Below are 23,200 nucleotides of genomic sequence, written 5' to 3'. Positions count from 1 at the left end.
GGGAGTGCGAACTAATTGATCATTCTTTTGGATTACTAGCTAGTGGTGGTTACTATCGGTGTTTTCAAAACCAGATCAGACCGGTTTCTGTTTAACCCTAAAACTGTTTTTTAGCCAAAATTGTTGATTTGGTCAGCGAATAGCTGACCCGGCCGATCAGATTGTTGAACCACTTGATATGGGAATGGTTTTTGACCATTTTTTATTTGTTTTATTTTTTAATTTTTTTGTCAGAATGAATTATCTATTTGGACCAGACAATCAGACCATTTGACCCGAGAAACAGACCCAGAATGGTTTCCTATCCGGTCCGATTTTAAAAACCTTGATTACCATGCATATGGGTTCACTATAGTTCAATATAAAGACTACAAAATCTTAAGTCTAACTCTAATGCCTGCATCAATGCATGTGGGGTGGGGGCTTTGCCAAGTAGAATGCTGGTGTCATGGTGCAACTTATTCTAATCCAATTAAATTTTTAAAAACTATCCCATAAACAGAACTGTTTTGGCTAAGATTAAGTGGTTTGACCGTTGATCGTCCTGTGACATTTTTAACAATTTAAAATAATAAAAATGACATGGGAACTGTTGTTTGGGCCAAATGGTATAACAGTTCAACCATCGAGATTCAATTCAACAATTTTGGGAAAAATTTGGAAAATGTAAAAATGGAACTAGATAGTGACCAGTTCCCAGGTCGTCAATTCAATAATAGAGGAGTTCACATCAATGCCCCACAGCACATCACAACCGTGTATTAAAAATATCTCCCGATGATAAATATGAGAGATATTCCCAATGCATGCTAAGATGTGCATGTAGGACACCCGCTGTAGGGCGCTGATGTGATTTCATAATAGAGAAACGCCCATTATAACATTGCTCAGCTTAGTCATAGTGTAAGTGCTCATGTAGAGATTTGCCCATTGCCATCCCTTAAATCCTTGACACTTAACTGTTATAAATCTTTACAAATTAATCCATATACAATCATCACAAACCAATAGCCAACCAGTATAAACCACTACAAAGTTATGTTAAATCACTACAAACTCATAAGCTCTTGGTACAATCTCTTAGGCTGTGTTTTGGTTTGAGAGAAAAGATAGGGAAAGGGAAAGGCAAAGGGACCTTTCCTTCCTTAAACCATATTTTCCTTCAGACCAAACACAACTTACCAACCATTACAAACTATATTGAACTGTGGCAAAACCATAATTGACCATTAAAAAATGACATGCCTATCAATTTTAAATATCTAAGTTATCCTATTAATTAATGGTGTTAAACATGTTATATCCCCATATATTTATATATGTTATACATTATATAAAACGGATATTAAATCCAAATACTGTATAATACATTATATTCATTTATTCTGAGCCATAAATCTGGTTTTTCCTTCTACGGGAGGTGGTGGCGTACATATGAAAAACTTCATGTTGGAATTAGGGCTGGCCCAACCAGGCCAGAGTTGGAATTAGACCACCACTTCTCTCTGCTGCGGACTGGTCCAATCGACCCACTCTTGAGCCTAGAGAGCTTGATTTGCTACTACTTGCGCTATTAGTAGTTGTTAATGAAGTTGAATGAACTCAATTTTAACCAAACCAATATATTTTAAACCGGAACGGAGCGAAAGGGTCCTGAGCAGCCATGGAAGAGCATGAATTTCGACGCCTTCTCGATCTATTTCCCATAGTTCGATCCCGAGATTACCAAGTAACCCTCTCTCTTATGCACGCTTGGGTTCTTATTCCTCATCTTTTCCTTCCTTTCTCTTTTTCCGCAGATCTTCCGTGCTTATCAATCTATCTATTTATGTACTTTTTGTTCAAGATGCATTTGGTTTTCATATTTTATATAATCGTTCCACGGGTATGCTAGAAAAGTCGTGGAGAGAAGGATTGATGGCGTCTAAATCGTTTTAATGTCATAATCTCTACTGGGTCTTCCTAATTTTCCACGTTTCCTCCTTTTATGTGTTAGATAGTTGATACTAGTGTCATAATTTCTACTGGGTACAAATCCTTTCCATGTTTGCTTAATCTCGGGTCTGCACAAGGGATTTTATTGGAATAGTACTTAAATGTTCATTTTTTTTTTCCATTGTTTTACAGTCTGTCATGTGTTTTCTGTGATGTGTTTTTATGCACATAAGGACATGGTTCAACACGAGATAATAACTAATCTACCTTCTGTATGCTAATTATGTTAAAATAGACGAATTCCAAGTCTAGAGATGTTTTATGCAAACTAAACTATGAAATTACTGGGCACTATGGCGTGCTTGAAGTATACATATTTTCTTTTCTCAAAAATGATCTTCTTCGTTGAGTGAGTATAATTTCAAGGACTTCTTTCTAGCTACTTCTGTTTTTGTGCATGAATGGCTGATCTCATAGGCCGCCACATCTTCTCCATTTGGAGTTATCAAAAGGGATTGGAATCAATGGGTGTTTGATAGACCAACTTCACTGTGACCATTTAGAACTCAGAAGTTGTTGGGTGCCAGAAACAATTGGACACTTATTATACAAATAGCCTACAACAAATGAAAATACTCTTGGCATATGATCGTGTACAATGGGGTTCCTTGGATGAAGTGCTAAGTAGGATGGGTTTTGGGGAGAAATGGAGAAGCAGGATGTTTGCGTGCATTTCATCTGTTTCATTTTCAGTGTTCGTTAATGGGCTGTCAACAAAATTCTTTGAGTAAGTTGTTGAATAGAGAGGTTGCTGTGGGCTTATTGGTTGGTTTCAAGATTGCATTTGAGAGGTTAATCATTTCTCATATTCAATATGCTGATGACACTTTGATCTTCATGGATGCAACTGTGGAGCAAGCTTACAATTTGCGAGGAATCCTCGAAGGTTTTCAATTGCTCTTGGGATTAAAAATCAACCTAAGTAAAAGTGTGATGATTGGGGTGGGAGAGATTCGGCAGTCCCATCTGGAGGAATGTGTGGGGGCTTTGGGTTGCCTCATTGGGGAGTTCCCATTCTCCTATCTTGGGCTCTCCATTGGGGCTAGGATAGCAGCTCCACAATTTTGGTGACCTGTTATTGACCGTATTGAACAAAGGTTGGCAGGTTGAAAGGCAATATCTCTCCTTTGGGGGGAAAGCACACTAATAAAGAGTGTCCTTTCCAACTTGCCTACTTACTACTTCTTTCTAAGGATCCAGCTTTGGTTTTGGAGGAAATTGAAAGGTTAGAGAGAGATTCTTCTTTGGAATCTAAAGGTGGAGAAAAAGAAATACCATTCGGTGAGATGAGACTTGGTTTGTCGGGCCAAGAAAGATGGGGGTTTGGGAGTGAGAGGGTGGGTACTTCTAACAAGGCTTTGTTGGGGAAATGGGTTTGGAGGTTTGGGAAAGAAAGGAAAGCTCTATGGAGAAGGACGGTGGCCTGTAAATTCGGAGTATGGGTGGGTTGTGAGAGAGTTAGATCTTCTTATGGGGTGAGTGTCTGGAAAGGGATTATGAAATTTAACTCCTTGATTCAGCCATTTCTTGACTGGAAAGTGGGGAGTGGTTCAAGTGTGAGATTTTGGGAGGGTAACTGGATTGGGGTTGGTAAGTTGTGTGAGCTATGTCCTAGGCTTTACAGTCTAAGAAAGAATGGTATGCCTATTTTTCAATGTTGGGGCATATAGAAGATGATTTCCTATTGTTTTGATGATGACAACTTACATTGACAATAGTGATGAGTGAGTATGTAAATGATAGAGGGATGTATGATGGTCTGAAATGTTAGTAAGCCAGAGTGCCAGTCTGCCAGACTAAGATAGAATATGCGGAATGCAATAAATAAATTCAAACATAGAAGTCCGGAGAGTTGATTTCTATAAAGAGAGTCTGGATTAATGACTCTCTTTTCCTATTTTTCTTGGTTTTTTCAGTTGTTGGATGGTGACTCCTGGTTACCTAAGATTATGTATCTTTCTCTTTTCTAGCAATGAAGTTTCTTCTTTATTTATCTTAAAAAAAACAAAAGATCTCTAAAGAAGGTAGCTTTTCTCATTGTCAGTGTGTCCTCTGTAATATAACCTCATAGATAATGTTCTCTTTCCTTGGAACTTCAGAAATTGGAATGGTATTTCCTTTAGGATGCTCTAAAGGGTCAGAATGCTATGAGGTTATAAGCCCAAGGTAATATCAGATAGGGGATTTGGGGTCTTTTTGGGAAATTGCTTTGGACCTTGGGAATGAATCTGTGATCTCGGAGGGATGAAAAACATTGTTGTCATACCGATACTTGGAAAGCTTTATTTTTTGGTAAAATTTCTATGAAATATAGTTTTTTCTCCAACAAAAATTTCAGAAATAGCATTATCTTCTACTACAAGGAATTGGACATCTCAGAAGTCATAAGGAATAATATTGTGGTGACAGCATGGTCTGGGCTGTCATTGATGTAAAATTTTAGGAATGTGAATAGAATAGTCTTGTTTTTGAAGAATATTTTGTTCTTATAATGGAAAACTTATCTCAGAAAAGTTTTTAGGTACACTTACTCTATAGCAGGTGGTCAATGGCTAGTATGTATAACTGATACAAATTTAATACAATATAATTCATCTTTCTTCAAAATAAAAGGTTCCAGCTTTAATTGTTAGTGGACTCAAATCTAAATAATATGGAATTCTGAAGAAGTAGAAAAAAAGAGAAATGGATAATAAATAAAACGGTTGGAAGATGAAATAAGAGAGAAAGGTAGAGGAGAGTAAATAGGAAATGAAAGGAGAAAGGTCGGAAGTGATCAGATTAGCTGGGACATTGGTCTGGCTTCTAGGTTATATTGGGATGCCCCTGAAAAGCTTTGCTTATTGTTCTCTTTTTCTTTATCATGCTCACCAAGTATGGCCCAGTTTTTGGTAACAAAGTCAAAATTTTGGAGTACTGGTAGTAGGCAGCATATATCATTTTTTTTTAAATGATATATGCTGCCTACTACCAGTATATATATCATTGTGTCAAGCTTTCCTACACTCTAGTATATCCATTCACGATAGTAAAACAGTCTCTTACATCTTATCAATGTTTCATCTCCTATGATTTTTTGGAAGTTTCATTTTGGCACCTTTAGCACTTGCTTTGGGCTGGGGATTATCAATTACATAATTGGATGTTAGCTGGTTCTAAATCCAAGGCGAGGATGACTGAGAACTCTTATCCCTCTTGGGCTTGTAGGAGTGGTCTCAAACACAAGTTCAGTTAAGAGGGCCATTGGCCTTAAGTGGTGGGATTGGTCCCAAAAGATGGGGTACTGTTTATTAGGAATGTGCTTGTGGCTCTGGTCTAGATTTTATAGTTCAAGTTTGTTAATGTTTGGTATTGGCTAGTTAATTCAAGTGCCAATATTTGGTTTAGCTGAATCTGTTCATTCATGACATTGGTTAACTAAACTTGTACATGCCAATATGTAAATTAACAAGGCTCATCTGGTATTGATGAGTATGATGACAGTTTAGGGAAGGGGAGGTTTAAGTTCTTGAAGCTAGTGCTACTGGCAGTGGAGACAGGGAGGATGATGATGGTGAAGATTTGTTGGTTAGTAGCCCTGAGAAAACTAAAAGAATCAGCTGTTAAGGAAAAGAAGAAATAGAGAAGAGGCTAGAGGTAGAGGTGAAGGCAAATCATCAAGAGGTAGAGGGTGGGGATGAAGAGGTGGGAATCCCATATGTCACTTATTTAGTTTTGAGGACTTCCCAATGGGGTGAGCAGGGTGAGGTGAGTGTTCTATATCCTGGAATAGGAGATAGTGCTTTCTTATGTGAATCATTTGGAAATTGAACGGTGTCACTGTATACAAGCTGGGTAGTTGTGTTCTTTTTTGTCATTTGAGCCTGTTGGACAGTTGGTGCTTGGGGATGAAAGGTGATGGTTATATTTCAGTTTTGTCCCTCACCTCTTGGTCTTTGTGGATGCGTTTTGTATACAGTTTTTTTTCCTTACTTATAGAAAGGAAAATGAAAGAAAATAAATTAAAATTGGGAAGTCTAATTAAGACCCATATTAGTTGAAATGGCAATCTTGATAGCCTGCACATGCAGTACAATGAAAATGAGCTATATCTCTCTTCAATTTTTGAACTGTTAATATTTCATGACTTTAAACGAGTTTTCAGAACTCTGATTTTTAAGTCCCTTATTTTAGCCTTAGTCATCTTGCCAAAATTATGTTTTCCAATTTCAGGCTGACTCAAAATTATCAAGACAATCAACTTCACGATCAGCAAGAAATGAGGTGGAACTACTGAAAGCATTCTTGTACAAGTTTCTTTGTGTTGCATTCTTTTCTACAGGTTCCAACCTTAATATGTTTTGCATCCAATCTTGTGACAACAGGTAATTGACTGGCAAAATGCATGGAATGAGGAGGATAAAAAGGAAGGTGAAACTCAAGGAATAGATTGGGGAGGTATTTGTCCAAAATCCTTATAGTAACATTTATTAATATAGATCGGTGTGGCTTGTTATGATCTTTTATTCTTCCACTAGGTAGGCCGTGGGATTTAGTTTCAGTCATTATAAACTTGACCTGTAAAAGTTCTAAATGAATTTTGACTTGTATTCGTGTGAAAGAAAATTTATCCAATATTGTGTGCTGGGACATTTCTATTTAGTTTTTTAAATAATCAATAACAAAAAAAATATATGTATAAAATTGGTTTTGTGTTTTTGTATGGGTTAGTAAAAGGTGCAGGAAAGGTTCCTTTCTTCTGTACATATTTTTTTCTTCACGAGGATGTTGGCCATTGGGAATGAGTTGTGGATATAAGGGCTCTCCTTGTACTTCCTTTTGTGTTCCTTTTTCTCTCCTTGAGTTGGATATCTTAATGAGGTTTTTTCTTAGTTTTGCATATTTCAATTTTTAGTTGGGGTTTTTGGTCCTTTTGTTTGAATCCATGGGTGCATGAGGCTCCTGCCAATGTGGGGTCTGGGGAGGGAGAGATGTATGCAACCTTACCTCTGCATTACAGAAAGCGTGTTTCCAAGATTTTTTTTTTTTTTTTTTTTTTTATAGTAAACATAACGAACCAAAATAGAAAGAAGGTTTACAAGGTGTATATGGGGCAAAGCCCAACAAAAGGAAAAGATCATAAGATGACAGGAATCTGCACCCATGCGCATGCATGTCTTCTATGCCACATACATGTGTCCACTGTCCATACGCTCAGGTGTTCAGCTCAGCTTCCCAGCTTCTCCAATTGCCAAACTGAGTGCTTCTGCCTATCCTCAGTCCCTCAGCATGCATGATGCGTTGCCTCACCCAGCCTGCCTGCTGGTACTACCCAAGGTCACCACCCCTCAAAGAGTACATTTAAGCATTCAAGGGTTACAGAGGAAACATCGGTCCTGCCTAAAACATCTCTATACCAGCCTCTACCCAACAACTTCCATTCTCACTGAAGAAGATCCCCTCCCATTGCTGTAAATCAAACAATTCTTAACAAATCTACATCAAACAACATTAAATGGAAAATGCAGATGAAAACAAAAGGCCAAACAAGCCCACCCCAGATTGGACCAACATACTATGCCTTTTTTTTTCTTTTTTGATAACATATTATGCTCATATCATCATCCTCTCTAAAAGAGATCCCTTCCATATTCTTTCTTTGCTTGTTCCTTTTTCCCCTATCCCTTGTGCTCTCTTAAGCTTTCTTTCTTCCCTGCTAATTTCAATATTGTGCTTTGCCACCTTGCTAACAACCTTTTTGCTGACCTGCCCTTTTTTCTTTTTAATGAAATTTTGCTTTTACTTATCCAAAAAAAAAACCTTTTTTTCTGATCCCTCCTGCTTCTAGGCATTTCTACAGCATATCCACTACACTTTTCCTTAAACAATGTTTCGCTATGGAGATATCTTGATGGAGATGGTAGCTGTTGACAAAGCTGGTAAGTGTAAACAATGTTCTTTTTTTTATACGTAAACTAAGTATTTATTGAATCCCAATGAGAATAGACATTACAAGCATCTCACGGAGAGGCATGAGGTGTCACCTCTCACACAAAAACTTTAATAGGATAGTGTAGAGGAGATGGGCCGAATGGCCCATAGACTATCATTTCATGTTATGTTATGTTTCCCTCTGTAATGGGCCTTATTCTGGGCCCATACTCTGTAATGTTCTGTTTTTTGTATTTTCTTGCCCACTCAAGGGCCTCTCTGTAATATTTCAAAGATTAATTTCTTAATAAAATGTTTAGTGTGTTAGAGGGAGGTTATGTTCGAACCTTTTACTCTCTAACCCTCATTGCCGCTAGCTCTCTCTCTCTTCTTCCTCTCTTGTTTGTTTATTTTCTGGTTTGCATTTAATCTCAAGTAGTTCCATACATCAGGAGGACTGTTTTTCAACTTGGTATCAGAGCGGGCCATTGCTTGGCGTGTCCCTCATGTGGTTTTGTTCAGCCAACTGCATGAGGAGGTTCTAGGGCTGAAAGTTTATAGTCATTCGCTTAGTTCTTGGAGGTCATTGGAGGGTGCCCAAGTCTCTCCACACTTGGAGAAGGGTTCGGTGACTAGGAAGAATTAGAGAGCAAGGTGTTCAACCTGATTTGAAATCAGAGAAAAGGATTTCGAAGTTACCTCAGAGAGCAAGGTGTTCGGCCTGGTTTGAAGTTCAAATCAGAGATTACTGTAAGTTTTTTCTCGGTTCTTTACTGGGTTATTTTGTTGTTTGGGAGGACTGTTAAAGCATTCAAACCCCTCCTCCATTCTGCCCTACTGTTGCTGGACTGATTCAATTAAGAAATTTCTAGGTTATTTTGGAAGAGCTGTTCGGCTGTTTTTGGATTGCCAAGCTGCTGGAACTGATTTAAACTAAGTGGTACCAGTCTCATCTTCATCCCAGCCTCTTCTTGGACCTATACAGAACACTTTGAAGTGGTTTCTTCTAGTTAACAGTAGGTTGTTAACTACTGCACATTAAGTGTTTGACAAAAGGTCTCTTAAGGACTGTGGCCTTTTTTTCTTTCTCTTTGGGACAACAGTTGTTGGGGACCTGAAATACCTTGTGATTGGGGGGTTTGCTGGTTGTCCTTTGAAGGCTGAAACAGTATAGAAAGAGCTACCACCGACCTGGACAATCACAGTTATCAAGATTGAACTAATTCTGTGAGCTGGTTGTTGTTGCCTATTCAGCTCAAACTAAGCTCATCAAGACCCCTAGTACTTTGGAAAGCTTATTATAATCCTAATTGGAACCTTTACATGATGGATTTCTCAAACCTTGAAAACAAGAATGTTGTTGAATACAGGCTTTGGGAACTCCAGCCGATTCTATGTTGGCTATAACTACAGTTAAACTTGATGGGACCAACTACTTGGCTTGGTCTCAATCAGTGAAAATCTATATTTGTAGCAGAGGAAAATGGGGTTTTATTTCTGGGAGCAAGAAAGCTCCTCCAAAGGATGATCCATCTTATGAGAGATGGGTGCAAGAAAACTACACAGTGATTGGGTGGCTTGTGAACTCAATGCAGCCACAGATTAGTTAGCATTATCTGTGGATGAACTCGGCTAAAGAAAATTGGGATAGTGTTGTAGAAACTTACTCCCAGAAGTTGAATGTTGTCAGAGCCTACAAACTGAAAAGTGATGTGAAGAATCTAAGGCAAAGGAAGAAGTCACTTGCAATATACTTCTCAACCCTGAAATCTCTATGACAAGAGATTGATTTGATAGAGGCTATGACATGGGATACTCCTAAGGATGTTGAAACATACAAGAAATTGGTTGAAAGGGAATAGGGTCTTTGAGTTCTTGATAGGGCTGAATTCTAAATATGACATCACAAAGCAAAACATTTTGTCCAAGGAAAATGTTTCATTGTCTCAAGCATATGCTTTGGTCAACAGTGAAGAAAATAGGAGGCAAGTGCAGGTTCAATGAGTCAATATCAATGATCATTTTGCAAATATGGGAATTAAACCCAAAGGGGTTACAAGAGCTCCTAGTGGCATAGGAAAGAAGGAGGTGGTGTGTGAATATTGCAAGAAGCCAAAACACACCAAGGACAAGTGTTGGAAATTGCATCCCAGTCTTGTCCCTATCCGATTCAAGAAGAAGAATGATAGTAGAAAGACAGGAAGTGCACATGCAGCCACAAGTACAGATACAGAGGTTGAGTCTACTAGTGCACAGTTGGCAACCATGAAAGCTGAATATGAGAAGTGTGGAAAGATGATCAGCCAGTTTGAAGGTGTAACTTCATCATCCAACCCTTCTGGAAGTCCAGCCACCACCGCATTTGCTCACTTAGGTATAAGGGCTTCTGCTAACCATGCATCCACATCAGGTAATCCCAAAACCCCTTGGATCATAGACTCATGTGCTTTTGATCACATGACCAACATTTTGACTTCGTTTGTTTCATATGATTTGCTTTCTGGTCGTGACAAAATCACCTTAGCTTATGGTTCTCTTGCCCCCATTTCTGACAAGGGAACTGTCAAGCCTACTGACTCCTTACTCTTATCTTCCACTCTTCATGTTCCTAAATTAAATACCAACTTATTATCTGTAAGTAGTTTGACCAAGTCATTGAATTGTTGTGTAACATTTTTTCCTTCTCACTGTGTGTTTCAAGACTTGAAGTCTCAGAAGGTGATTGGGAGTGGCCATGAAGCGAATGGAATATACTTGCTCGACGCCCCTGGCCAATGTTTTGATCATCCCAAGAATGTTGCTTTTGGTTCTACTTCTTCAGAGTCTGTTAGTCAAATTATGTTGAGTCATTGTCGGTTGGGTCATTTACCTTTTTCTGCTTTAAGTCATTTACTTCCCAGACTGTTTAAGAGAGTTAGTGTGTTCAGTTTCAATTGTGAGTCATGTCAGTTGTCAAAGCATTGTAGAAACAATTACCTTATGAGCAATAAAAGATCTTCTTTTCCTTCTCATATTGTGCACTTTGATGTGTGGGGGCCTTACCACTTATATTCTATGGGGGGTTACAGATATTTTATTCTGTTTATTGATGACTTTTCTAGATTCACTTGGATATACTTAATGAAATCCAGGGATGAAGTCCCAAGACTTGTGAGGCAATTTCATGAGCTTGTTTTAACTCAATTTGATACCAGAATTAAGGTTTTCAGATCTGACAATGCAAAAGAGTATTTTGAGAAGGGTTTATCCTTATATCTCTCTGACATGGGGTTATTCACCAAAGCTCTTGTGTTAGAACACCTGAACAAAATGGAGTTGCTGAGAGAAAAAATAGACATATTGTTGAAGTTGCAAGGAGCATTTTGTTTACCTCACATGTTCCCGCAAGATTTTGGGGTGATATTGTATTTACTGCTACCTATCTCATAAACCGTATGCCATCCAGGGCTTTAGGGTTTAAATTCCCCTTCAGTTTTCTTCATCCAAATAAGGATCTCTTCCCAATTCCTCTTCGTGTGTTTGGCTCTACCTGTTATGCTCACATTCAAAGTGTGCAGAGACATAAGTTTGAACCAAAAGCCCACAAATGCATCTTCTTTGGTTACTCCCCCACACAAAAGGGTTATTGTTGTTTTGATCCAAAGACTGGCACCTGACATGTCTCTATGGATGTTACCTTTGATGAATTTTCTCATTTTTATGGTTCCTCTCAGGAAGGACATTGTCAACAGGGGGAGAGTCTGTCACAAGTTTTTGATCTTCCTCTTCCTGTCCCAGTTGAGTCTCTTGACAAGCTTGTATCCTCACCAAATGAATCAAAGGAGGATCAACCACTTTGTTTCTTTTGTCCAAGTGCCCCTATTTCTTTACCTCCTCGTCCTACCCATAATCCTAAAGTGTATCAAAGCAGAGATCCAGGAATGAGCAAGTAGTTTCCCTTACAACAGATGAGGCTCATACATTCCCAATCACAGATGAGATAACAGGTACTGCTTCAGCCCCCTTGGAATCATCATTCCCAGATCTTGATGTCCCCATTGCTGTTAGGAAAGGAAAGCGGAAGTGCACTGCGCACTGCATTTCCAAACACTTTTCTTATGACTTACTTTCTCCTTTATACTTTTCCTACCTCTCTTCAGTTGCTTCTAACCCCATTCCTAGGTCTGTATCAGAAGCTCTTGGGATTCCAGAATGGAGAGATGCTATGAAGACTGAAATGGATGCTCTACATGAAAATGGTATTTGAGAGGTGGTGGATTTGCCTGAAGGGAAGGATCCAGTTGGGTGCAAGTGGGTTTTTACCATTAAATATAGGGCTAATGGGACTATTGAGAGGTACAAGGCCAGACTTGTTGCAAAAGGCTACACACAGACATATGGGATTGACTACCTAGAGACTTTTGCCCCTGTTGCCAAGATGACATCTGTGAGGGTTCTTTTATCTCTGGCAGCTCACTTTGATTGACCTCTCTATCAGTTAGATGTAAAGAATGCATTTCTGAAAGGTGACTTAAATGAGTGGTCTACATGTGTCTTCCTCCAGGAATGTATGGGAAAGATATGCAAGGAAAGGTATGTAAATTGAAGAAATCACTTTATGGCCTCAAACAATCTCCTAGAGCCTGGTTTGAGAGATTTAGAGCTGCACTTGTTAAATTCGGCTACATTCAGACACAGTCAAATCATACTCTTTTTGTGAAGAAAAGTGGATCTCTAGCTGTGTATCTCATTGTGTATGTTGATGACATTATAGTGACTGGTGATGATGCCTCAGGCATTCTGGCCCTTAAGTCTTTCCTCCGTACAGAATTTGAGATTAAGGATCTGGGGGAGTTGAGATACTTCCTTGGCATAGAAGTTGCTAGATCCAAGGATGAGATTCTTATTTCCCAGAGGAAATATGTCATTGATTTGTTGTCTGAAAATGGAAAAATGGGTGCAAGACCTGCTGCAATTCCCATTGATATGAGTCACAAACTTTCAGCTTCGAATGGAATTTTGTTGGAAGACAAAGGGGTCTTTCAGAGACTTCTTGGGAAGCTTCTGTACCTGTGCATGACTAGGCCAGATATTGCATATGTTGTCAGTTGCATTAGCCAGTTCATGCATGCTCCTAGAGATACCCATATGGCAGCAGTAGAACAGATTTTGTGCTATTTGAAAGGCTCTCCAGGAAAAGGAATTCTATTTACCAAGCATGGTCATCTGAAACTTGAAGCCTATACTGATGTTGATTGGGCTGGAAATATTGATGATAGAAGATCTATTTCAGGGTATTGCAGTCTGGTGGCTGGTAATGTTGTCTCTTGGAGGAATAAGAAATAGTCAGTTGTGGCCCGATCCTCCGCAGAAGCAGAGTATAGAGCCATGGCACATGGAGTCTCGGAATTGTTGTGGCTAAGGTCCTTAATGGAAGAACTTGGGATTGATCATGACAAACCCATGATGTTGTACTGTGATAATCAAGCTGCCATCAACATTGCTCACAACCCGGTACAACGTGATAGAACCAAACATATTGAGGTTGATAGACACTTTATTCGAGAAAGAGTCTCCTTCGGTGAAGTGTGTCTTCCTTTCATTACTTCTGAAGGACAATTGGCAGATTTCCTCACCAAGGGCACTTCCAAGGCAAGGCTTCAACATGACATTGGCAAGCTGGGCATGATTAACATCTATGCTCAGCTTGAGGGGGAGTGTAGAGGAAATGGGCCAAATGGCCCATAGGCTATCATTTCATGTTATGTTATGTTTCCCTCTGTAATGGGCCTTATTCTGGGCCCATACTCTGTAACGTTCTGTTTTTTGTATTTTCTTGCCCACTCAAGGGCCTCTCTATAATATTTCAAAGATTAACTTCTTAATAAAATGTTTAGAGTGTTAGAGGGAGGTTATGTTCGAACCTCTTACTCTCTAACCCTCGTTGCCGCTAGCTCTCTCTCTCTTCTTCCTCTCTTGTTTGTTTATTTTCTGGTTTGCATCTAATCTCAAGTAGTTCCATACATCAAGAGAATTGTTTTTCAACTGATGGTAACAAAAATCAATTACAATTGAGCCCAATATAAACTCTCTATTTACACCTTGTTTAGCTAGCTCATCTGCCATAACATTTGTTGTTCTCCTAACCTAAGAAATTTTCAAGTTCATGTTTTTGGTTAGCCATCTAAACCTTTTCATCTCATCCCCAAAACGCCAAATTATAGACTCCACATTTATTAGACCCATATCACTTTCTTTTTGTACCCCTGTTATAGCCGCAAATAATTCTGCCCTAATTGAATCTCCCACTCCCACAGGACCAGAAAATAGTGTAATGATACTCCATTCTTTGTTTCTCAGCACCCTTCCTATGTCTGAAGAGCCTTGGTTTCCTTGAATACTCCCATCAAAGTTTAGTTTCACAGTCTTTAGGTGGGGATTCCCAAAAAATCTTTTACTTTTCTTCTTTGGAATAGCTTTTGGCCACTACCTCCTGTTGAGTGGGCCGAGCTTCTTGTGAAAGGAAAGGAAGAGTAGAAAGTTGGGGATTTCAGTAAGAGATAGAGGAAAGGGATGAAAAGAGAAGAAGGTCGACTAGGATAGATTGACTTAACCCTAGCCGCCAACCCCTCATTCTATTTATAATTAACTTAAGTATGAGATATTGCAAAGATGCCCTTAGTAGGGCGGCAACTCAACCTAAGTAATTCCAGCTCTTTAAAAAATAAAAACTAATGGGCCCAAGGCCCAACAACATCTTAATTTAAAAGGAAATAAACTAAACACAAGTCGGCCCACTCAATACTCCCCCTCAAGTTGGGAGTAGATGTCATACATCCCCAACTTGCGTAGATCATGCTCCAGCTTATTCTTTGCAATGCCTTTTGTGAGGATATCAGCAAGCTGCAAATCAGAAGAATGTATGGAAGACAAACTTCTTCAGAAGTTACCCTTTCTCTGATAAAATGTCTATCTACTTCAATGTGCTTAGTTCGGTCATGCTGGACTGGATTATGAGCAATATTAATTGCTGCCTGGTTATCGCAGTATAGCATCATAGGTTCTTCTGCCTGAACACCCATTTCTTCCAATAGAGAACGGATCCAGAAAAGTTCTGAAACTCCATGTGCCATGGCCCTATATTCGGCTTCTGCACTTGATCTTGCCACAACTGTTTTTTTTTTACTCTTCCATGAGACTAGGTTGCCCCCAACTAGGGTGCACACTTCTGAAGTTGATCTTTTGTCATCGAGGCATCCTGCCCAGTCTGCATCTGTATAGGTCTCTAGCTTGAGCTGTCCATGATCAGTAAACAATATGCCTCTGCTTGGATGTCCCTTCAGATAAGCAAGGATCCTGTCAACTGCCTTCCAGTGCTGGTCTCGTGGAGCATGCATGTATTGGCTCACTACACTTACTACATAGGAGATGTCCGGTCTTGTCATGCACAAGTACAGTAGCCGACCCACAAGTCTTTGGTACCTCCCAAGGTCCTTTACTGGTTCACCTTCTGATGCATTGATTCTATGGTTCTGATCAATGGGGGTGCTAGCTGCCTTTGTTCCAAGTTTACCTGTTTCTTGGAGAAGGTCCAAGACATACTTCCTTTGAGAGATAAAAATTCCATGTTTCGATCTTGCAACTTCAATGCCTAATAAGTATCTCAGTTCTCCAAGGTCCTTAATCTCAAATTCCTTATGCAGGTTCCTCTTCAGACTATCAATCTCACTCAGATCATTCCCAGTGACAACAATATCATCCACATAAACAATTAGGATTGACACCAAGGATCCCCTGTGCTTCACAAACAAGGTGTGATCAAATTGAGTTTGAGTGTAGTCAACAATATCATCCACATAAACAATTAGTGATTTCTTCAGCTTGCATACCTTTCCCTCTTTAGCATTATCATAAAAACCACCTGGAAGATCCATATACACCTCTTCTTGCATATCCCCATTTAGGAAAGCATTCTTCACATCCAGTTGAAACAAGGGCCAAGAGTATGAGGCAGCAAGAGAAAGGAGTATCCAAACAGAGGTCATCTTTGCAACTGGTGCAAAAGTCTCTAGATAATCAATGCCATAGGTTTGTGTGTATCCTTTTGCAACATGTCTTGCCTTGTACCTCTCTATGCTTCGATCTGCCTTATACTTTACTGTATAAACCCATCTGCATCCAGTTGTCTCCTTGCCTTCTGGTAGGTCCACAATCTTCCATGTCTGATTCTTAATCAAAGCCTCCATCTCTTCTTGCATAGCTGCCTTCCACTCAAGTTTGGAGAGAGCCTCACTAACACCCTTGGGTATAGACACGGAATCAAGAGAAGAGAGAAAAGCACGGTAGGAAGGAGAAAGTCCACTGTAGGATAAGTTTTGTGATATGCAATGAGCAGTGCACTTCCTCTTCCCTTTTCTAAGAGCAATAGGCAGATCAAGGTTATCTGTAACAGTGTTAGTGGGACCAATGGGAACTGAAATAGTAGAGGGATCAAGAGGAATACCTGGATCTGTATCAACTGAATATGGAGTCTCCAAGGGATTGACAGGAAGTGGTGTGAGTTCTGATTTAGTGGAATCAACCTCCTTATGAAGTCTCTGCCGTGAGTAATACTGTGAGACGGAACGCAAAGGGGGGGGGGCAAGGTAGGTGACATCGGATGGTTGTCAAGCACAGTAGTAGGCACAGGAACTGGAATTGGGAGAGGGATAGACTGCTGACTTACTTTCCCAAAACACCTCCCAATTTCTCCCTATATCATCAAAGAACCAAGATGAAAAAGAATCTAGGGTCCTAAGCCAATGTATCACCCTCACCAAGATACATTCTTTTACCACTTCTATGCATCTCTCCTTTCCTAAGAAGATTCTATTATTTTTTTCTTCCCATAGAGTCCATAATATCATTGCTCTAGCACTTCTCCACATAATCCTTCCCATCCTTTTAGGCCAGACAAAGGTAGAAGGGTTTAAAAGCTTATCTACCTCTGTTGGCAAGGACCACCTTCAACCCAACATAGAGAAAAGCCAATCCCAAGTATCTGCAGCAAAAGGATAGGATATTAGTAAGTGGTAACAATTTTCTTCATTGGGTTTACATAGAGTGCACTAGTTTGGGAATAAGCATAAAAAGAGTCCTCTTTTTTGTATCATGTCATGTCCATGGTTTTGATTTTCCCATGGTACACCTCCCAACAAAAGGCTCCAAGTTTGGTAGGAACAGGCTGACACTACACTTCCTTAGCGGGAAAAGGTTGAGGAGAAGACGAACAAAGAGACTTAGAAAGAGAAGAACATGAAAAAAGACCTTTCGGATGAGGAACCTAGATGTGTCTATCTGGTTTGGCAGGATCCAAGCAAATAGAAACAAGAAGTTGCAGTAACCCATTCAACTCTACCACTTCAGCATCCCTCAACCCTCTTTGGAAACCAAAATCCCAATTATGATTCAATTGAAAGACAGGAGGAACGATAAAGTCTGAAACACACTTGTTTTTGTACAAAGAAATTGAGTGAAGGGACAGGGATAAATATTTAAGAGTTGAAGAACCAACCCAAAGGTCTTCCCAGAACTTTACAGCCCCCCAGAACATATATCATACCTGATGAAATTGAGAAACTGGTGAAGAAACCCACGAATTGCTTTCAACGGTGAGGTAAGGGGAGCCCGTTGAGACACTCTGGCATCCCATCCAAAGTTCAACCTGCCATGAATGTTGGCTATCACCTCATGCTACAATCTGTCCCTCTCCAACAGCCACCTCCAAATCTATTTACCTAACAAGACAATCCTGTTGTGTCTCGTTCCTTAGTTTCCATACTGAAGAATAGAATGCCCCTATTAATGTTGTGAAGTACCAAATTGAGAAGCCATGGCATTAGAATCATGTTTTTATCTTCCCACAATACATTTGTCATACCAAACTACTTTAGCCTTTTAATCAGTCAAATCATAATATTGGCCAAGAAGAAAATCTTTGGAGATATATCTAATAAAATTGGAATGATACAGAGAAGATTAGTATGGCCCCTGTGCAAGGATGGCACACAAATCAAGAACTGGTTCAAAATTTACTTATAAAAAAAAAATTAAATATTTCTCATGATTTGTGTAGGAGATGTCTTTTGAATGTTGAACAGAATGCCTATATAAATTGTGAGGATGATCGGACTGGAATTGGGAAGTTGTGTGAAATCTGTCCAAGATTGTATAATTTGATTGAGAAGGGTATGCGTATTTCTCATTGCTATGAGGTGAGTAATGGTTCTGTGGTCTGGTGCCCTAAATTTAGAAGACCTCTATTTGATTGGGAGTTGGAGGAGGAGCTGCTGGTTTAGCTTCAAGAGGTGGAAATTGACCCTTCATTATCAGATGTCAATTAGAGGTGTATCTTTTGCATTCGTGTTTTCAATGGGCTGCATTCTTACACAGGGTATGTTGAAGAAAAGAGGCTATCAGTTCTCAACAGATGTGTGTTAAATTTTGCTGAAGAGGAGAATATTATGCACTTGATGGTACAATGCAATTTTGTTAAAGGGACCTGGTCTTTCTTCAAGCTCTTTAAGGTGGCTGGTTGGGCACCAGTGGACTCTGGAGCTGCATTCCTTTTGCCGTCTGCTGGGAGGTTTGTTGGATGGAGAGAAAAAAAAGGATCTTTGAAGGGAAAATTTTGGTTGGTTGGTGCTTCTAGAATTTGAAAAACTAAAGAAACAAAACTTTGGTTCCAACTTTTGGCATACTTTGAGTGATTAAGAATTTTGGTGTGGTTTATGTACTCTATTTTTTGTTTTGTTAGACTTAGGCCCTGTTTGGTTGTACTTTTCAAAGTATTTTTTATACTTTTGAAACTATGTAAGTACGAGAACGTCGAGAAGTACATGAATGTGTTTGTTTGACGTGTTTATTACTTTAAAAACACAAAGTAAAAGTACAAAAAACACAAAAAGCATGAAGTTAGCTTTTGATATTTTGTGTTTTTTGGCCCTCTAACATATTTTATAATTTCTTAAATGTGTGCATCAACCACACGTGCTACTTATACAACGCATCATGTGGAAGCATATATGAGTGTCATGTGAAAGTATAGGAACATTAATGTATTCAGTGACATGTGCGTGCCACATGTGGCTTCCATGTATCATTTACTTACCTCCAGATGCCACGTGACATCCTTGTATGTTGTAGTAGCATCCATATATGCTGCCACATGGTTGTTTTTGTTGGGGTTACCCCTTGTCACCTGCATTAGTTGTATCCTTTTATTCACAAGTAACAAAAGTTTCTTCTTTATTTATCTTAAAAAACGCCTATATAAATTGCGATGTGCTACAATGGATGAAGCCTATACAAATGTTGATTGGTCTGACTCAGTTGATGATAAGAGGCCGACTTCAGCCTATTGTACATTTGTAGGGAAAATATTGCTTCTTCGCAAAGTAAGAAACAATCAATTGTGGCTACATCATGCATAGAAGCTCAGTATAGGGCTATGGCACTGCTCTAGTTAAAAACTTTTTTGACCAAAATGGGAGTCAGACTTGACAATCCTATGAGGCTTTTCTTTGACAACCAAGCTACCATAAATATTGCCAACAGCTCTGTTCAGCATGACCACATGAAACATATAGAGGTTGACAGACATTTCATCCAAGAAAAGGTCACTAGTGAAGATATTTGTCTACCTTCTGTGAAGTCTAATGAGCAGCTAGCTGACTTCCCAACCAAGGGAGTGCCTCAATCTAAACTAGAAGACAACTTATGCAAGCTAGGCATGAATGGTATCTATGCCTAGCTTGAGGTGAGTGTTGAAAAGTAGAAAGAGGTGCCATTTGGAGGGAAGATTTGTGTTTTTCATTTATTACTAATTAGGAGTTAAGTTGGGATTGGCAAAAAAGGATTCACGTAGCCAGCCCCATATAGTTGGGGTAAGGCATGGATGGTGATGATAATGGAGTTGTAATTTTCCTGTATTAGTATAAATTTTAATGAAAGGGCCGTGCCAAAGGACTTTTAGCTCTTCATTTTCCTTCTGTACATCATCTATTCTTGCAACTATTAGATTTTCAGTTATTTACACAGAAATTAAATTGATAAGGATTGTAATGGTTTTTGCTTTTAGCAGATCCATTTTGGGAGAAATTGAGGTCAGCAGCAGTGGAAAAGGTATGCTATTTTAGATATTGTTCTCTTTATCATCCTTGAATCTTTTCCATCAGACCATTTTATGGAAATGGTCAGAAAAAGTTGACATATTCATCTACTTTTCATTCTGTGGTACTTGTTGTTTCATTTAGAAATAGAGGAAAATCTTCTTTAAGTGTCTCTTGGTGGGTCAATTGATGATCCACAGAACTTGCTTTTTCTTTTTTTGATCCCCCTTTTCTTTCCTTACTGTACTTCTGTGGTACTTGTTGTTTCATTTAGAAATAGAGGAAAATCTTCTTTAAGTGTCTCTTGGTGGGTCAATTGATGATCCACAGAACTTGTTTTTTCTTTTTTTGATCCCCCTTTTCTTTCCTTACTGTACTTTTTCCCTTCTTTTTCTTTTTCAAAACTTACACTGGATGCGACATCCATATCTTTTAGGATGAAAGTTTTCTTTTTTCCTTTTGCAGTTGTATGTTGCTTTTTGAATCATATTAAGTCTTTTTATCTGTATTGTTAACAGAAGTACTGTAATGAATCTTATCTTGAGGAAATTTGCAAAATTAGACCATCTTACCTATTTATAAAAAAATTGAACAAACCCCATATATGAGTATGGAAGACAGTATTGTATGCTTTACAAGTCGGTCCCCTCTCCTTCCAAGAAATGAAAAAGAAAATGCTAATGGAATGTCAACAATAAATTTCTCCATTAGAATATGAAATTAGTGGATCATCATCAGCATCAGCATCTAAGCCTTGTCTCAACTATATGGGATTGGTTACATGAATCCAGTTTTGCCATTCGATTCTGTTCAGTGTGATATCGATCATTATGCTCTCCATCATCTCTTTCATACTTCCTGAAGGTTTCCTTGAATGCATTTTGTTTCAGCTTCCTCTTCCAAAATTACTCATTCCCTATGTTTTCATGCATATCCAAAAAAAAAATAAAGGAAAAGAAAAGGTGACTATAATCTCATTTATGTTTTCATTCTAACCTTGTTGTCCTAGGAGCTAGGATTATATAAGTCCTATACTACCATTCTCATTCTTAGTGATGTTTAAAACCAAATATTAAACAAAGTTCTCCATTCTATGGAATCTTCTACCACTCTTGTTATGTTAGAGCATATGAAACAGCACATCAGTCACTTTGAAAAGAGGAAGCACAAACAACAAAGCCCTTGATTCGCAAGATTGAAAAAGAACTGGTCTTCTATACAATGGGCGACTATTGTGTGTGCGTGTGTTTCTTTTTTTCTCTCTTATTTTGATATATAGAGACAAGGGACAAAACTTGGATGATGATGAAGGCAATGAGACAAGTACATGTCGATGTCGAAAATGACTCGTTAACCATGTGAAGTCCTTTTATGTGGGGTTGTGGCCCACATCATTTTAATAATGCATAATACATTCACATACACAAACACACCAACAAAAAAATAAAAAGAGGAAATTGCTCCATTTGGAAAGAGAATGAAAGAATTTATGTTGATTTCCCACTTTTCTTCCCATCTATTTTTGGTAGGTTGGTCCAGCACAGGCAGAGAGCTTCTGCAAGGCTTTTCAGAAGGTTCATAAGAGACTTGTATGTATATTTGTTATGCTCTTAGAATGAACGTGTGTATTTCCTTTTTTGTCCCTCTCTCTTCTCTTCACATAGTGACTCATGCATGAATTGTTTACTCAAATATAATTGTCAGGTACATGAAGAGTTAAGTCTGGATGCTGCTAAAAGATTTTTAAATTAAGAAACAAGTTCAGTAGAGTAACTTTTCAGTTGTTCTTTTCTCTGGAAATTTGATCTTAGTTTATGTTACTTAAAACAGAAATAAAGAAAAGATTAAAGGAATGAATTGTAAGATGGATTTAAGTAGATCTGTTTTCTATCTTATAATCAAAGGATAAACTGGGAAATGGAAATTTGATTATTTACATTTGCATATGTATGTGTTGAAGATGAAATTGGAAGCCAGTGGTATATTAATAGATTAGGGGCCAATGTTTAGTTTGATGGTAAAATCTTGACTGACAAACATGAGAACACGGGTTCGACTCTGAAAGCTGCCACTATATGTAAACAAATGCCAAAGTTTAGATCAATGTCCAGTCCACCTCTCCCAAGACCCCAGATAGCTGGGACCTTTATTGGGTAATGGTCTTTTTTTTTTTTTTTTTTCTTTTTTTTCAGTGGAATTGCAGGGCAACAGATTCTAATTTGCTTGGGAAGGGGTCACTAATCAGGGAATTGATATATAGATTAAAGCCACAAGCAATGGCAAAGAAAACTTTCCTTTTGAAATCCTAACCTGAACACATTCTATGTTTGTTAGACATCTAATCGAAGAGCCATTTACTTGTTAGTCCTGAACTTCCTTCTTACTTCAGGTCATGTCTTTATTATCTATTCATGCCCTGAAACGAGAAAGAAAGAACAGACTGATGCAACTAAGTAGATCAGCAAGGCTATGGTGTTATGATTTTAGATTGGGACTGTACTTTTGACAAGTTAGTACATTACATCCCTACTCTAAGACAAAAGAAACCATTTCCCGTTTATGATAACAAATCAATATATGTAATGGGTACTTTTGTCTTTTAAAGCATGAAATTTTTGAATAATGATTAGATTATCAAAAATGGAATGTGCTCAAATCGCTTCCCGTAAATGACATAAAACTTCATTATGGAAATGGCTTTTCTTTGGTCAAGTTTTAATTACATGGACTAATATAAAAAAGAAAAGAAAGTAATACCCTTATATTATATGGTTATCATTTATCACCACTGAGTCTAAGGATTAAGGATTACAAGATCGGAAAGAAAGAAAAGGGTAAATTACATGTAGGCACCCTGTACCCGAGCAAGGTTCGGCTGAATGTGATGGCTGTTCAGCGGGCTGTGGAATCAATGATGATGTTTCATGCTTGCACCTTTTACACTGGGACTCATGAATTTATTGCTGGAGTGGTCTCGTCATTGTTTTTACATCCTGAACTCTCAAATGTAACACTTATAAATACTCCAAACTTCGTAAAATCACATTTGACTTTGAATAGAACCATTAATAATAGATCAGTGATTTCGTTATATATCGTATTATATATAATTCTAAGTAGGTTATAAACCTGGTGATTCATAATTAATATAATAAAATAGAGTAAAA

General features: G+C 38.5%; 1 protein-coding gene and 1 non-coding gene across 3 annotated transcripts; both read left to right on the top strand.

Annotated features, from left to right (window-relative positions):
• The first annotated feature begins 1,387 nt into the window (after positions 1-1,387).
• Positions 1,388-21,977, top strand: LOC148845383 (octanoyltransferase). Of its 2 annotated transcripts, none has more exons than XM_088952969.1 (6): positions 1,388-1,729; positions 6,208-6,258; positions 6,360-6,432; positions 20,006-20,046; positions 21,563-21,622; positions 21,738-21,977. In XM_088952969.1, exons 1-6 carry the CDS (start codon positions 1,664-1,666, stop codon positions 21,783-21,785), a joined length of 339 nt encoding a protein of 112 aa, XP_088809095.1. In that variant the 5' UTR covers positions 1,388-1,663; the 3' UTR covers positions 21,786-21,977. The 2 variants fall into 2 exon arrangements, with proteins under 2 accessions (XP_088809095.1, XP_088809094.1); XM_088952968.1 differs by having other exon boundaries at positions 1,422-1,729; positions 20,003-20,046.
• LOC148845384 (U6 spliceosomal RNA) lies at positions 17,855-17,957 on the top strand. The gene has a single exon (XR_016102745.1). It is a non-coding gene; the product is annotated as a U6 spliceosomal RNA (small nuclear RNA).
• Positions 21,978-23,200: the final 1,223 nt, after the last annotated feature.

This window comes from Nelumbo lutea, chromosome 7 (genome assembly GCF_056320005.1).
Source record: "Nelumbo lutea isolate HS-2025 chromosome 7, American lotus-T2T, whole genome shotgun sequence".
Lineage (NCBI taxonomy): Eukaryota > Viridiplantae > Streptophyta > Magnoliopsida > Proteales > Nelumbonaceae > Nelumbo > Nelumbo lutea.
The sequence above is the reverse complement of the archived record's forward strand: the minus strand, read 5'-3'. Positions and strand labels throughout refer to the sequence as shown.

Bases quoted from the DNA above. Each gene is read 5' to 3' on its own strand.
- LOC148845383 (XM_088952968.1), top strand. From the start codon at position 1,664: ATGGAAGAGCATGAATTTCGACGCCTTCTCGATCTATTTCCCATAGTT. The intron at 1,730-6,207 runs GTAACCCTCTCT...TTCCAATTTCAG, and splicing joins TTCGATCCCGAGATTACCAA to GCTGACTCAAAATTATCAAG. The intron at 6,259-6,359 runs GTGGAACTACTG...TTGTGACAACAG, and splicing joins CACGATCAGCAAGAAATGAG to GTAATTGACTGGCAAAATGC.